The sequence below is a fragment of the Nycticebus coucang genome, chromosome 12 (assembly GCF_027406575.1).
Source record: "Nycticebus coucang isolate mNycCou1 chromosome 12, mNycCou1.pri, whole genome shotgun sequence".
Taxonomy (NCBI): Eukaryota; Metazoa; Chordata; class Mammalia; order Primates; family Lorisidae; genus Nycticebus; species Nycticebus coucang.
In genome coordinates, this window is record NC_069791.1 from 104,305,819 (window position 1) to 104,323,201 (window position 17,383).

The following is a 17,383-nucleotide window of genomic DNA, read 5'->3' on the forward strand; positions in this document are numbered from 1 at the left end:
AGCGGGTGCTCAATAAATATGTTTTGAATGATTGGGTAAGTGAGCTCCCAGTTTCAAGCCTTGCCCCTCTCTGGGACAGATCTGCTTCTGTGTTGGAGATGTCTGTGGGTTCTGCTTCAGTAACACAGCTGAGGAGTGAGTTATGTCCCCCACTCTCACTTCATATGTGGAAGCCCTAATCCCCCAGTGTTATGGTGTTTAGGTATAGATAAGGTCATTGGGATGGGGTATCTATGAGGGGATTATGTCCTTGTAAGAGAAGAAAGAGATACCAGAGCTGCTCTGTCTCTGACACATGAGGACAGAGCAAGAAGAAGGTCATCTGCAAGCCGGGAAAAGAGCCCTCACCAGGATCAGAACTAGCTGCCACCTTGATCTTGGACCTGTAGCCTCCAGAACGGTGATAAATATCTGTTGTTTAAGCCACCCAGTCTATGATATTTTGTTATAGCAGCTTGAGGAGACTAATACAGACTAATACTAGACAGCCTGTCTCCTTTACTGGTGTGGTAAATACCTAACTTTTCTCCAAAGTATAAAAGAAGAAGCCAAGGAATTCATAGTCAGCCCTTCTCTGGCCTCCAGCCCTCCTTTCTGAGGAATTTCATCATTTGAGCAGAGCATTGAATTTATTTGAGTGGAGGGAAATGTGATGTATTTCTTAAATCTGTGTCACCTGGCTTTGGAATCAGCCCAGCCAGAGCACAGAATGAGGCATTAACTACATCCAAAGCTGTGTGATTAACTTATTTGTTTGCCTACAAAAAGCAGCAAGCTGGGGGAATCTGCACGAGCCCCGTTTTTGAAGTAGGATTGTAAGAGAACCTGAACTGTGGGTTTTAATTCCCATTCCCTGGGCTTACCATTATTATTATTTTTAATGGAAAATAACTTTTCACCATCTTGCTTTATTTTAAATGGAGAAGGTGCAATATTGTCTAATGCAGGGTATGAGTTGATTTAGTATGCATGATTTTTCTCTTCCCCGTTCTTTGCTTCTTTGTACACATTCAATATAGTTACATTTTTTGCTTAGAACATATATATTTTCCCCCTGAACTTTTCTCGATTGCTTTTTTATCAGGTTTACAAATCAAATCAAATAGGTATATTGCAGAGCTCTGTGATATTATTTTCTGAGCTTATAGTACAATGTATTGAATTATGCCAGCCCGTGCTCTGCCCTGCTATTCTCTGCAGATTGAGAGAGAGGGACCGTGGACCCTGTAAATTCACTCGGCACCCGGCATTACTGGCTAAATCAAGACCGCCATTCAGGCTGCAAGAAGAGACAGAGCCAGTGTTCGTTACACAAATCAATTTGGTCCAAAGTACATCGCAGTGGGTACTCAACCATCGCTCACATAATATTGTCAACTTAATCAAATAATGCCTCAAAGACACTCACAAGCTTTTCTCTCTGAGAAATAACTTGATTGGGGGAGGAGGGAGAAGCAGCTGGCTATTCAAAGTACACTTTTTATTTATCACTGTGAGGAGTTTTGCTCATGGATGGGGTGAAGCCTATAGGAAAGTAAAGAGGCTGAATATTCAGTAGGCTGAGTTGGGGGGGGGGAATCAATCTCCATTCGCAACCTGTCTTAGCTGTAGCGTTGCCATACCTGGATCTGAAGAAGAAGCTGGCCCCCAAAGTATTTCCTAGAACGGTTCAGTAGAGAAGAGTGCCTACTATGTGCCACGGTCAAGGGCTTCACACATGGGTTTGCCATCATGTTTATTCCTGGGATAGCCATATTCTGGCAGGACAGAAAAGTCAAGTACAATAAAAATGTGTAAGGAAATGGTTAATGGGGTTTAGCAGAGGTCAACCCCGGGCTCTAGTACCACCAAGGAGGCATCTGAAGCAGCCTGGCTCTGTCTGCTTTTTGGTTGGTGAGGTGTGCTGGGACTTCACTCACAGAACTCATCACTCTGGCTCTGGTCCAGATGTGGACTATGAATCTTAGCTCCTTTGTAAAGTGCTTTGCAGTTTCCCTCAATGGCTGTGCTTAGACTTTCCAGAGCATCTTCACTGTGACCTTGAAAAGCCACTGAAGGGTGAAAAGAGTCCAAAGAGATGGAGTTAGATATCCTAAATTTAATCCTGCCATCTCCTGGCTGTGTGACTTTGGACAGATCACATAACCTCTCTGAGCCTCAGTTTTCCAAGTTGTGACGGCAGCTCGGTGGGAAACATCTAGCAAGATGCCCAGTTCATGGTAGAAGCACCACACAGTATTCTTTTCATCCCCCTGTCCCTGACCTTTTAGCCTCACGCTTTGCATATGAGCTACGGTGGGTGGAAGCATTCAGCATCAGAATCTTCTGTCAGAGTCCTTTGTCTAACGTAGGGTAGGGAAGAAGCAGAAGCCGTCCACAGTGGTCCTCGCCCATGTCACGGGTGTTACTGTGTCCTCCGGGGAGCTTGTAAATGTTCTAAAATTTAAGCAAAATGAAGATGCATGTACCCCTTTCCCCCGGCGAGCCGGTCCACAACATTCACAAAATCGTCACTGTGTCCATGAATACAGAGATGGGCTAAGAATATGTATGTCCAGCGTAAAGGAAAGGCCACCAAATGACAATGACAGCAACAAGAGCCACTCCAGATGCTACCACTGGTGGGACCAGTTGTCGGAGAGAACATTGCTAGGTGGTCTACATGGATATAGCATCTCTAATTTTTACATTACCACCCAAGGAAGAGACTAGCATCCCACATTTATTTCATTAATTCTTTTTTTTTTTTAATTTGTGACTTAGATAAAGTTGACTTCATCATATTCCTTATTTCAAAGGACACAGTTGTCACTGTCTTGGGGAACAGTTTTACCCGCTTGCCTCTCTTTTAAACCTACGATGTACTCTTCGTCCCTCCCAACACGCTACGGCTGTCCTGGAATCTTCTACCCTCGGCTTTCTGATTTGAGGAAGGCTGATGGTTTCTTGTAGCTGCCATAACAAATGACCACACACTTGGTGTCTTCACCAACACAAATGTGTTATGTTACCATTCTGGAAGTCAGAAGCCAGACGTGGATATCACCAGGGTAAAAATTATTTTAGCTGTCAGGATTATATTTCTCTCAATGGGCTTTTGACAAGATTCATCCCCTTGCCTTTCCTGGCTCCAAGAGGCCACCCTTCATCCCTCTTCAAAACCAGTAATGACAGGTTGAGTTTTTTCCACATCACATCAGCGACTATCTTCTCTTCCACTCCACCAGCCTCTCTGTTCCACTTCTGAGGACCCTGGTGATTATATAGGTCCACACGGGTAATCCAGAATAATCTTCTCATTATATGGCCAGGTGATCAACAACCTTTATTCCATCCACAATCTTACCATGTGAAGTGACCTATTCAGGGTTCCAGGGATTAGAACATTAACATCCCTAAGCGGCTGTTATTTTGCCTAACACAGGGGACCACCAGCAGCGGGTGCTCGAGCACTTAAAAATGGCCAGTGTGACACAGGTGTGGGATTTTTAATCTGATTCAACTTTATTTAATTTAACTATAAGCCCTACACTTGATTCCGGTATTAGGAACCTTTGAAGTATGTTTAGACACCCTTCTAATCATTCATTTTTCAAAGCCTACATACAGGTCAAGTATTTTCAATGACAATTCAGTGTCCAAAGGGAGATAAGACGTAAGTATAAAATAGACACAAGATTTCAAAGAGTTAGTCCAAAAGAAAAAACCTCTCTCTCTCATACTTTTTTTATATTGACGGTATGTTGAAATAATGTTTTTTAATAAATTAGGTTAAATAAGATATATATTTTAAATTAATGTTTGCGTCTCTTTTTACTTTTTAAAAATGTGGCTTCTAGAAATTCTAACATTCCATACATGTATATCATTCACATTTTACTAGGTGGGACTGCTCTAAAGTACCTACCAGCATCTTTGAACTCTGTCTATGTTGATAGTATCTGTGTTCTGAATTTCCATCAAATGTAATTTGGTACAGTTCTTACTTTATTTCTAATTATTGCCTTCCTCCTCCCCTCAGCACTGTGCTTTGAAATCTCATTTCTTTCTGTATTCTGATTTCCTGCTGACAACCTGATGGTGTACCCCCCAAGTGTGTGCACGCCCCACATTTTACTCTGCCATCCCTGGGTGAGGAATGGTGGTCCCTAGCTCCCTGGGCCCACAGACAAGCCAGTGATGGAAATCTTTGACCTAGAAACTGAGGGTTCCGAAGAATGTAGGGAGCTGGGTTTGTAAGGGATGAAACTAGCGTTTTAACTCAAACAAATCTAGCCGTAAATACCCCTTACCTCTGTTTTTCCTCCCAGTGACCTGATCACCACCCAAAGGTCCCCCACAGGTGGAACTCAGTAGTGGCTACTGGGCTCAGAGAGGGGACACTGTGAGGTGGGGTCAAAATCTGAAAGGCACAGATTTTTACATGGCTTCACATTATCTCTCAAGGAGCCATCCCCGGATTGGTCGATATGAGAATCCAATTTCACCAGGATTAGTCTTGGGTTGCTCAGAGCTATTCATTGAATTAGGAACGATTACAGCAGAGGGAGCCCCGTGGTTCTTTATTAAGGTCTTTGTGGAAGCACTAAGGGTTCTTCAGGAGATTAAACTGCCGGTGCTGTTTTCTTAACATTTATAACCTGTGCCGATACCTGGGGAGTTTATTTATTAAGAAAAATTCCGCAGCAGACATCCCGCCTCCTAATAGGGCCCTCACACTGGGCCGGAGCAGAAGCTGGCTTTGTGGTCCTGATGAGCTTGGGTGGGAACCTCTGCCAAGCACTGCTGGGAAACCCACCTCTTGAGGTTAATGGACTTTCTATCCTTGTCAGATCCCTCGGCCTTCCCTGAGCGATGGGGAGGCTGCATTTCAGAGTTGTGCATAGCCATGGACTTGAAGAAAAATTAAAAGCTGGAGGTCGTTAATACTGTTGATAATTATAATGCCCCCTCTTTATTCATGAGACTTAACAGTTCACAAAGACTTGGCACCTTCATCCTACTCTAAAAGGCTGTGAAGGGCCTGAGAACTTACCATGTGCCCCAGTTCAGCGGTTTCCATTGGCACAACTCCACCTCCTAGAGAACACTTGAATCCCTGGAGTTATTTTTGGTAGTTCCAACCCAGGACAAGCCTTGTGACATCTAGTGGGGCACAAGATACCTGCCCTGCATGGGATGGGGCTCCCACAGCAAAGAAGGAACCAGCCCAAAGCATCAGTAGAAACACCATGTGTGGCCAGAAACACCATTCTAGCTGTGGGGATAAAACAGTGAACAGAAAAGCCACAGTCTCTGCTCTCCGGGAATTGCATTTTGGTGGAAAAGATAGGTCATATACAAGATAACAGAGCAGGTAATGTAAGGGTGACGTAAGATGTGTGCTGTGATGAGTCAGCAGGCAAGGAAGGAGAGGATGCTGGTGCAGGACCACAAAGCCAGGGAAGGCTTCTCTGATGGGTGATATGCAGGCAGAGGTTGTGCTGAGGAGAAGGCAGACCACATGAGCCTGTGGGGAAAGAGTCTTCTAGGCCAATGGAGTAATAAGTGCCAAGACTGAAGAGGTAACCCACTGAGTGTGTTCAAGGAAAAGCAAGGAGACCAAAGACCAAGACATTGCAAAGTCAGGAACACACTGAGCCTCATAGAGGGGAATGTCCTGGCTGCGTGACCTGGTACCTCTAAGATCCTTCATCTTCCAAATGTTCTCAGTATCCACCAGGCTCTGAGTGAATGAACAGTATTAATTTGTTGGGTTTCTATGCCCCATCTTCTGATCTCTCCAATATGGCCATCAAGTACATTTCTAAGTCCAAGTGAGACTCACTTGAAAGCAAAGAATAAATTGTTTAAAATCCCAGACACAGATGAATCAAGAGGTCTTCCAGCAGTTAGTTCCCGCGGAACCTTGACATGCTTCAGCTCTGGGAACTATAAATCCCGTAGTCATAGCACACATACTCAGAGGAAGAGGAATGATGACTCTTCCGGGATGTGTATTCTAGATGCTTGGTTCTATTAGTAAGTTAACTAGCTTTTCCACATTTTTTTTTTCTCCTTAGAAATTTCACCCCTTGCTTTTGCCTTAGGCTGCAACAAAGCTCCTCGAGGATGCTGCATCTACTTACTGACTTGTGTGAGGAACAGTGAGGACACAGGGCTGGCATGTACTTGTCCTTGAGTGCTGGTGGCCTTTCAGGAGGCTGGTGAAAGCCTTCCCAGCTGGGCTGTGGAGTGTCACCGCATGTAGGGCTAAGTGCAGAGAGGCTGTCGGGGAGATCAGGTTGGTGAAGGGAAGACACAGCCTTGTCTCTGTAGGGGACCTTATTAGAGTGACCTTTATTGATACATGGGAGGCTGAAAGGGACATTCTCCTGGGCCTGGTTTGAGGCCAATCGTCTTGAGAGTTTCATGCTGTCTCCTTCTTGATAGCAGCTACTCATTTGTAGGACACACTCTTTTGATTTGCTTGTTTAGTGGGGGACTCCTGGGGGTCTGTGGCAGATTGAATGGTGACCCTTAAACGAAGTGCTCATGTCCAAAGCTCCTACACGAAATAAGTAATGTCCTTATAAGGAGAGAAAGACAGAAGGAGCTTTGCCTCTGGGATGCTGGGAGATGGACGGGGGCTGTGTGAAGACGGAGGCAGAGTCGAGTCATGCACTCCCACCCAGAGGACATCTGGAGCCACCAGAAGCTGGAAGGGGCAGAGCTTCCAGAGGGCGTGTGGCCCCCCTGCTTGTACCTTGATTTTAGGTTTCTGGCCTCCATGGCGACAAGAGAATAAAGTTCTGTTGCTTTCAGCCACCAAGTTTGTGTTCATCTCTCAAGAAATGAATACAGAGATATAAAACGGATGCTTGTTTTCAATATGTTTTCCCTAAGAGGCCCCAGAAAAATGGAAGGAGGAACAGAGCATACACCCAGGGGAAGAGGAATGATGACTCTCCTCAGTCTAGCCCTGAACATGCTGTGGGCAGCATGGACGCTGCTCCAGGCACCTGCTTCTAGGTTCAGTCCTCCCTCCAGTCCCATGAGAAGGGTACCATCATTGTCCTTTGATAGATGAGTCCATCGAGGCTTAAAGAGTTGAAGTGACCTGCCCAAGACAAGCTAACAGTGGAAATGTTCTCTCTCTCTCTCACACACACACACCCCCCATATACACTCATGCTCAAGTCTGAAAGAGTTTTTCTTTTTCTCTGGCTCTTTCTCAACCTCTGTACCTTAATGCTCCTCTTATTCCTTTTCAATATGCCCACAATGAGCTGAAAACATTTTTATTTTATGTTTCTTTAAACATTATCACTGATGCACAGGTATTCCTGCGTACCAATTCATAGGCATTTGTATATATGCGTACGCTACAAAATGATTAATTGAGCGTTGTATGTTTTCATCAAAGGAAACAACGCAAAGATTTCTCCAAAGTCCTGTTTGACTAGAGATGATTAATTTTAATTTTCACATGAGCAGCATAATGCTATTAATCATTTAATATGTTTAATCATAATCTCTGTAATTCCTAATTAGGTTTATTAAACTGAAACATCCAGCAGTTGTGCACAAATCCAAATCTAAGTCTCCTTCTTGGGATGAGAAGGAGCTCATTTTAATTTCTACATTTCAACTGGAACTTCTAACAGAATGGAAAAAAAGAATGGACTGGAAGGTTGAGAGTCCTGGCTGATACTGCTACAAGCTCAGAGTGTTGAGGTGGAACCGAATCTCATATTCCCAGGGGAGAAAACACAGCTCTGCTCTGTGTGGGTCTCAGCAATATAATGCTGTTCTTTGACTATTACTTGAAGGAGGCAGAGCTGATTGTTCACTTCCTCATTGATTAGTTTATTCATCCACTGATAATACATTTGTGTGGCCGGTCGATGAATCAGCTAGCTATTAAACAGACATTTATCACTTGTGTCACAGCTGGTCACATCACATCTATGCTGTTATCCCCAAGTGACTCCTTACACCTTTTAGGGTGAAGTTCAGATTCTTGCTTTTCACACAGGGCTTTGATCCGGCCACCCCCTGCCTACTTCTATAATCGATTGTCCTGCCGTTCCTTCATAAATATCCCTTTCAACCAGTGGTGCTCAAGTCCACGTACACTTCTCCAAATCCAGAATATGATTTCACATCTCTGCATCTTTGCACGTGTTTTGCTGTCTCCCAATACGGCATCAGTCCCTTTCATATCTTCTTACACTTGAAATTTCACCTCCATGAAAGGCAAGGCTTACTGACCCTCCAGCTGCGATGTGTGTCCCCGATTTAAGGTTACTCAAGCCATCACGATTTATTCTTATTCCCGCACTTAACAGTCTGCATTGCAATTGATTGTCCTTTTTCTGCTGCTGTGTCTTTCCTTAACTTGGGAACTGCCTGTGTTTTGGAGGTTTACACTTCTCTTGAGATTTTTAAAAATCGCTATCACCCTAAAAACTTCATTACTTTCCATTTATTGAATATATACCATGTGGCAAGGACTCTGCCAACTTGGCCCACATTATTATGTTCAGTTTTCGCAGAGCCCTGTAAGGTGTGAATTCTTATTATTTCTAATTTTCCACCTAAGAAAATGATCACCATTCTTCTCTCTATTCACTCCAGCAATATATGCAAAATAACTAAGTACATTGTTTTGCTGTCATCATGACAATGCACTTGATAGGTGAAGAAGTCATCTGGTGCAGCTTTTGCTATCACATCGGCCTGGAAGAATGGTGTGCCAGCCACTGGGAGGTCTTGACTTGATAATGCAATTTAGGGTGTGTACGTAAAAAGACTATGAGTGAAATCTTCCAGCAAATACCATGGTTGAGGAGACAGTTGCTAATTATGCTCATGTTACTTGGGTGTTTCTTTTATATTTCACATTGTAAGATTGTCATCTCCTCTAAGTTATTATTATTTTACACCTGGCTGCCTGCATTGATAATTTTGTCCCAGATGTATGCTTCTAAATTGCTTATAAATAGGTGAGGATGATTCCTTACTCATGAGTTTGATGGGCTCACACATAGGCTTTGTGTCATGGTTTCTAAAAAGCAGGTGATCTGGTGTGGATGGCGTCTACTGCCACCTAGAGGGAGCATGTGCTAATTGCAAAGAAAGTATCTGAAGTGTCTGAAATACTGAAACTCTAGAATGTCTACAATGATACGAGACGTTACTGTAATTTTCTCCTAGTTCATACCTGTATATGAGTGTCAATGTAATGTCATGTTATCCAGGATTATTTGGTGGGGGGAGACAGTGGAGCAACCAGGTATTGTAATAATGCGAAGTCATCTACACCAACGTAGTACAGCAGAACTTTCTGCAGAGATAGAAATGTTCTGTATCTGCATTGTCTAACTTGAAATTCAGCTGCGGCAAACAAATTGTAATATTTTATTTTATTTTAATTCACTTAAATTTAAGTAGCAACACATGGTCAGCTGTAGGGGACAGCACAGGTTTGTACAATTAGAAAATTTAAAGTTAGAACTTAAAAAGTTTGATCAGTTGGTTACTTGTCCTACAGGATGCCAAACAGCCTTTTCAAAAATTTTTTTTTTTTTTTTTTTTTTTGCAGTTGTTGGCCAGGGCCGGATTTGAACCCACCACCCCCAGCATATGGGGCTGGCGCCCTACTCCTTGAGCCACAGGCACCGCCCACCTTTTCAAATTTTTTTCTTCACATTTTATCTGTCCAGCCTGAATGCTTACATAGGCATACCTTATGGTCCTAAATAGCATCACTTATGGAATACCCATTCTCCTACCTGTCACGATTATTACCTCCTTCTTTGTGAGGTGTTCACTCCCCACACCTCATCCCAGCACCTCCCAGGCCCCTTCCTTTGCCTTATGTTGCTCTCCAGTGTTTTCTTCCTCTAGCAGCTCCATAAGATTTTTATTAATTTGTTTTACCGTCTGTCTTTCCTCCAAGCAGACTTAGTCTGCTTTGCTCACTGCTAAAACCCGGATCATCCACGCTGGGTGCTCAAATGAAAGAAAGACACGGCAGTTCGTTCCCATTCCCAGTTCCTTTGTTCTGGCATTTTCCTGCCATTTAGGGGACACAGAAACACAGTGAAATAGACCATTTGAGTCTACTCAGAGCCTCTTTGCTTTCCTCTTATAATTTTAGCAGACGGACGATGCAGCACCCACGGATGGGCAGCCCCAGACACAACCTTCAGAAAATACGGAAAACAAGTCCCAGCCCAAACGGCTGCACGTCTCCAATATCCCCTTCAGGTTCCGGGATCCAGACCTCCGACAAATGTTTGGTGTAAGTACTGCCTTTCTGCTCAGCGCTGTCCACTCTGGGTCCCCAGAGTCCTCTCATCTCATGTAAGTTTTTGGTATTTACAGTACGAAGATGAGCCGTTTCTGTGAGGGTGGGGGAAGGCAGTCAGTCGGGTGGGTGCACTGTGGCTGGTCACTCTTTATGGTTGTAGCATGTAATTCTTTATAGATGTTCACCATGTTTCTACTTGGCCAAACGGTCTTCCTCCAATAAGTAACTCAAATGTCCAGTGGAAATTAAACTCCTAGATTACTCACTGTTGAAACAAGGCCATCAATGACCCCAAACCCTGTGGCCACCACCCCATATCATGGCTCAGATGTGCATGATGAGTCCTCTTGGTTTTGTTTCTATTGTAGTTATCGAATCATCCAGAAGAGTGACTCATCCCTGCATTCATTCCTTCACCTCCTCTTTCCCAGGCACTGTGCATTTAGATTTCAGAACAGTTGTGAAGGATAACTAGTCCTGCATAAGGCTCAGTTAAAAAAAAATGACAACAAAGAAAAATCTACTGATTTCTAAGTCTGACTCAATTCCTACAGTACACATTCTCCTGGGATCAGTGGCAAGGGATTCACAGATCCGTATGCCACACAGGACAGCATTGCCTAGGTAGCATGGTCAAACAGACCAGCCCAGAGAAGCGTAACCATAGCATGACTTCCTTGCAGGTCTCCATGACCCTGATTCTTTTTTGGGAAGGCATCTTTACTATCCACTCTGGGAAGGGATGCATTTACCACTTTCTTGAGCTCAGTTCCACCAGAGAACAGAGCTTCGACAGGATTTGGATGTCATTCATTTTTGCAGCTACAAGAAACTGTTTGTCCATGACATCCCAGCCATGATAGCGAGTGCATGTGGATTCTGTAAAAAGAACTAAATCCTTAATGCTTGACTGAGAGCAAAGGTGGGCTGCTTGGAGACTCTTCTTCAAAGAGTTTGGGGATGGATGCAAATCTTAAAAGAAAGGAATAGGAAAATGACCAAGTTGAATGTATCGTTTTGAGCAAAGTTGGTGTCATTCTCCACATTAAAGGGGCAGCCTTGGCTGCTTACTCAAGGGCTCTGTGATTCGGGGATTAGCTGGCCCCTTTTATTTCTCTTACACACATGATGCTTATCAAGTATGCATCTGACACAAGGGCAGAACAAGCATCCTCCTCTTTAAAAGATACCACACTTGAATCCTGACATTTCAGAGGAAAAGGTCAGCTTTTGCACTTTTCTCTCTCTCATTTAGTAATAACCTTGAGTTGAGCCCTCCAACTCTTGCAGAACAGAGATACCCTCGGGCACTTTCAGGTCAGGGATGACTTTGAAAAGTGCAGAGCGTTCAAAGTTGGAGTCGAGGTTAAGTGTGTGTGAAGCAGTAAGACCAGGTTTGAGTGATGGGCAGCCAAAGGAGTCATATTCTCTTTGGCCTGTCAGGTTAGGGAGATGTCTTGCCACTCAGCCGATCCTTTCTCATCAACAGTCACTGTGATGTTCGCTCTGGATTCCGTTCCCTTAATGACCATCTTGGCGCCGTTTCACACGGTGTCTGCCGCTGTCTGCAGCTCACCCCAGCTCCCACCCCTAAGGTGTTCTTCACTCTCCCCTGGTACTCTTGGTTATCTTGAAGGTTACCAGGGTTACAGTGTTCAGTCAGGGAGGTATTCAGAATATTCACAGCTAGAAATCCCAGGGCAGGGTCCTGTTTGCATTCATATCTCAACCTGTCTGTTCTTTTACAGCCAGGGTCAGATGGCACAGGGAAGATCTTGCCATAATATTGTACTGTCTGGTATCAAACTCGGATCAAAATCTACTGGTTTCAGAGCCCTTTTTTATATACAGTTAAGATTTTCAAGCAACTGACAAGATGTTGGTTTGACCAGATGACACATACATTTAACACTATCAATTAAGAGACCATAGCAGCGTACATTCAGTAGCATTACAGTTGATTTTCTTACATCACAAACAGTATCTGTGTTCATTTTAAAAAATCTGTAAGTTTTGTTAGTTTATTTTCCTGTGAATTTTGTCTATAAAAATTATCAGGCTGGCTTGGCGCCTGTAGCTCAGGGGTTAGGGCACTGGCCACATAACACTGGGGCTGGTGGGTTCTCGAACCCAGCCCGGGCCTGCTAAACAACAATGACAACTATAAGAAAAAAATAGCCAGGCATTGTGGCAGATGCCTGTAGTCCCAGCTACTTGGGAAGCTGAGGCAAGAGAATTGCTTAAGCCCAAGAGTTTGAGGTTGCTGTGAGCTGTGACGCCACAGCACTCTACCGAGGGCGGCACAGTGAGACACTGTCTCAAAAATAAATAAATAAATAAATATACCAGGCTTTTACGGATCCTGGACCCCCTGGAATGACTCTTGGGTATCCTAGGTTTACAACCACCATTCTGAAGAAATGAATGTAAACACTCAGTGCCTCTTCTATCTGGCCAAGTGTCAGTGACTGCAAAGCCGTTCTTGTTACCTGATACATGGAGCAACATGCGTCACATTCAAAGGCACCTGTGAACATTCGAATGGCTCCCCACCCTGGAGACGAGGGAATTCAACAGGGCTTCCTAGTTTAGGTCATAGTTACTGTAAGTGACTACGTTTTCATTCCAATTAGGTATTTCTCAAGTCATTTGGATGAGACATCTTTTTTCCTTATGGCGGCACAGTCCGCCTTTGTGCCCTCTTGTTGGCAGCGGTTACCAGGAGGGCAATTACAGAGGAAAACGCTCTCAGGGATCTTGGTAGTTCTCCGTGTTTGTCTCTTTTGTTAAATATGGGTAGAGATTTCAAAGTCAAAAGCAAAACGAGACAAAAAAGCAACCTCCTTTTTCCAACTGCCTAAAACCTGGCCATGTTCATGACAACTCTGTACCCACCAATAGTTCAACCAAAGAGCTGTGTGCCCAATCTGACTGCAGGGGTCTCACATTTGATTTAATGTGTGACTTCAGCACCTCTTGGCTGGGACGGGAATCCTGGTTACCTTTCTTCCACCACAAGCTTCATATTCTTTTTTCTTCTGTTTGGAGTATTGATTCCAACATTTCACATTCTCTTAGATTTCTTTCTTTCTTTCATTTTTTTCCCCTAATGTGAACTACTCCTTTGGGCAAAAGGTTATGTGGCTACAATATACAAGCGGAAGCCAGAGATGTTTTAAAACCCGCTGAGATGTGAGTGACTAGATCTCTTGTTATAGTATCCATGGCATCGACACCAGATGTCCCATGGAAAGGGATGTCACTTCTGGCCCTGGCTACCTTCTCAATGAGCCCTTCTTCAGGTTGGGGACCGCCTGAGCATGCATTTTCCATTTCCTTCCTGATGATCCCAAGAAAGTAATATATGGATTTCCACAGAATTAACTGCAATGTATATTTCCTCGATAGAATGTTTAATTTAACTCACTATTTAAATTTTAAAGATTTCTGGGTTTGGTTTGACCGGATGACACATATATTTAACACCTATCAATTAAGAGAGTACAGTGTACATGTAATACACCTGGACCTTGGATACAACACATGTCGAGTACAGCGTACACGTAATACATCTGGACCTTGGATACAACACATGTCAACATGGAATTGTTTTCAGACACAGTTGCTCAAATTTGCACCGTACTGTGCTTGTTTTCACAACCTTGATTTTGTTATCAAAATATAGAACCCACGGTGAGCAGTAAAACAATCCACTCAAGCCCTTTTTTATTATCCATAAAGCAGATGACATGAGTTTCAGCACAAGTGAACAAAGCTTTCGTGATCACTCTTGACTGATAGAACAGAGATGGGCTTTGCCTGTACCTTCGATGGCCGGTTGCAAAGTTCTATCTCCCACGGCATTGTCAGGGGTGAAGCCGGCTTTAGGGGACATGGCGTAGCGTTTCCTGTTTATACATTCCCAGTGTGACGCCAACACTCAGAAAAACTGGGCTGATCTCTCTTCTTAGTCTCCACACACACTCTTTGAACTAACCTTTACTTTCATGTTTTATGCTGTGTCCGTTGCACATCCTTCACAGTATTTTTTCTTCTGAGAAATATTATTTGATCTGAGAATGTCTCAAAATGCTTGGTACGTGTTTGTCCAAGTGCATGCCTGTGAGCTTCTGGAGAGTCTTCTTGACACAGCGATTGAGACATAGCGTGTGGCTGTGAGGCGCTGTTGAAGGCTCCCCAACATTGCTGTTGAGCAAACAAATGCTCGTCTGCGAACGAGTCGTGTCTATTTAAATTGAAAATGTGCCAGCTGTGTTTACATCATTAGCACCAAACTTCCCAATTAAACTGTTGATACTATAAATATAGCACACAACTGTCTTGGAAATGGGGCTTACATCAGCATTCTTCTTAGGGCTTGTTTCATTTGCTTTGAGAACCGGCAATGTAATGGAACTTCCAGGGAAGCAAACTTGGAGACCGTTTCAGGGCATCTGGTGTCATTTAGGGAGTGACACATGCTAAGATGGCTTTTTGATTGGTTCTGTCTCACCCAGAGCTTATCGCTGAAGGAAGGGTTTCTGTGTTGACTGCTTGGAAGATGTTCCATAGATGACATTTGCATCGTGGTTTCCATAAATATATGTGCTTCTAGGTTTTAATGCCTGAACTAAACATGGTAACATCTGTGTGGACTGAATCTTCTGAGGTGGTTGCATTAAAATTACGGCTTCTGAGGAGTTCACAAAGCTGGAAGATTCCTTACTGTGAAATTCAGGAATTCAGAAAATCCTTCATTTCCCAAATCTGAGTTTTCTTCTTCTGTTTTCAGCTATTTTTCTGTGCCTTATATGAGAACACTGAAAACGCTCTTTGAAAGAATATCCTCTTGACCAAAGAACATTTGAGTGTCTGCAAATTGCAGGGTGAGCTGGCTGTGTGTTCTCTGGGAGCTCCACCGCTCAGGCTGGCCACTCGGTCCTCTCTTCCCTCTTCTCTCCTTGAACATATCCCCTTGGTTTCTTCCTATCCTTCTACTTTCCTCTGAAGTACAGAAGTACTAGTGCTTCTGCTTAACAAGAAAAAATGCAAGTCTGTGATCCCCTGGCTTTTATATTTGTTTTTTACTTGTCTCATAAGGTCTTAATGCTCCCAGCGTAGATGTGAGCTGGACACCCAAACCGTCAACAGCGTGTTCTAGTACGTACTCTGAAAAATGGGCACATTTCTCGAGCACAAAATGACAAGCTTTGGGTTACTTAATTCCACAGTCAGAACTATTTCATCAAAATTTTGAGCTGTTTGTATTCAACTGGAGTATGCATTTTTTTTTCTTTCTTTTCAAGGATGATAGGTGTCTTTGCATGTCTCATGGGATAGTTTCTATATGTTCTAAGGAATTTTTTCCTGAATGTGAGGAGGACCCCCTGGACTTTCATTCTGTGGGTCTTTGGTAGTTGATGACTGAAGCACTTTGGTCAAGCAAGCCACCCCCCCTTTATATTCCGTCCCCCCTCTCAGTCCAGTTGCTGTGTCATCCACCACAGAGAGGCACGCTTGATAATCCTCCCAGCAGAGAGAGGCAGGATACAGGATCTCCTAGGGTAATAATAGATGCAATTAAAATTCAAAACACAAAAGCAAATGGCGTGATAGGAAAGCTCCAAACAAAATAAACAAACGAAAAAGATGATGGATATATTTTTTTATGTGTTCTGTTTAATTTTTAGTCACTAAAACAGGAATTTGCTCTCATTCTACGTTGAAGTAAAATTCACATTTAGAAATCCTCATTTTCATCTTCTCTGGGCCATGGTACATGATTTTTTCATCATTCCTTCCCCTATACTTACGCAGTGTAGACCATACTCAGTAAATGCCCACACTACTCCACATGATCTAAGAAAACGGAAAGGATTTCAAGGTCAGGGGAAGGGATTTTGGGTTATCAGAGGCTTCTAATTCCAACGCCTGCATTATCTTTTTTTTTTTTTTTTAAAGTATGAATCAAAATTCCTTGATTTGTATTTTTCACTAAGACTTTAAGAGTCAACACATTTAAAAAAAATGCACAGGACACAGTCGAATTTGCAATTCAGATAAACAGGAAATATTTGATTAGGTATAAGTATGTCCCATATACTACAGGAGACATAATTATCCAGAAAAATATGAAACTTTAGATTTAAGCGTATGTCTGTATTTCATGCGGCCATCCGATGTATTTGTAATTCGAATTTTTGTTTCCGCACTTTTTATAGAGCCTGTTCTTGCTAATTGTCTAAAACCGATTTATTTGTTTAACAATATGGAGAATCATCTCGGGAGAAGTACATTTCAGCCTCAGGACTGATCACAACTGTGCTGATATCATGATTATGCTGGGTGCCTGGGTAGTGAGTGGGGCTGGCTTTTATGTCTATTTCTTCACTTGTCTCAGACGATCTGATGCTCCTCCCGTTTATGTGAGCCAGGCGCCCAAACCATCCACAACGTCTACTAGTTGGATATTTTATAACCCAAACCCCACCTCCCCAAGGGTTTTTCTCTCAGTGGCTAGTGAAATAGTTCAGGAAGATCATTATATGTATTAGTGATTTTTAAATGGCTGCCGAGTGCCTGGAAAAACATTCGTATAAAAAAAAAGAAAGAAAGAAAAAGAAAAACAGAATGAACCTCTTGATTAATATGTTGTATTAGGCCCTAACAGAACATTTCACCTAATGGTGTCATAGACATAATAACATATAGTATTGTATTGTCTCATTAAAAGCGCAGGACTTAATGATAAAACAACATAAAATGTATATCCTTGGACATTGAAAGAGAAAAGAATGTTCAGACTTGGGAAAAAATTACCAGTATGCATAACGCAATCTATTCCATTTCTATTCTTGCTTATAAAATATTTCTGTTTCTTTGCAGCAATTTGGTAAAATCTTAGATGTTGAAATTATTTTTAATGAGCGAGGCTCAAAGGTAAGCAACTTAATTCACTTTAGAATTGCTTAGATTACTTTTAAATGTTCATTCTGAATAAGGGGAAACAACTGCACTGTTTTAATCAGCACATTGTGAAAATACACTTCAATTCCTTTTGAGACCATCTCTGGTTTTCAAAATGGT

The 17,383-nt window shown here is 42.8% G+C and overlaps 1 protein-coding gene across 25 annotated transcripts in view; it reads left to right on the forward strand.

The window, feature by feature from the left end:
* The window catches only part of RBFOX1 (RNA binding fox-1 homolog 1), a 2,283,260-nt gene that overhangs the window by 2,134,215 nt on the left and 131,662 nt on the right, over positions 1-17,383 (forward strand). For all 25 annotated transcript variants that reach the window (XR_008373346.1, XR_008373347.1, XM_053556410.1 and 22 more), the window contains 2 exons: positions 10,145-10,288; positions 17,183-17,236. Coding sequence is in view for 23 of the 25 variants with exons in the window: in XM_053556410.1 (XP_053412385.1) it covers positions 10,145-10,288; positions 17,183-17,236 (198 nt within the window). In the remaining 2 variants the exon portion in view is untranslated. The remainder of the gene's footprint in view (positions 1-10,144; positions 10,289-17,182; positions 17,237-17,383) is intronic.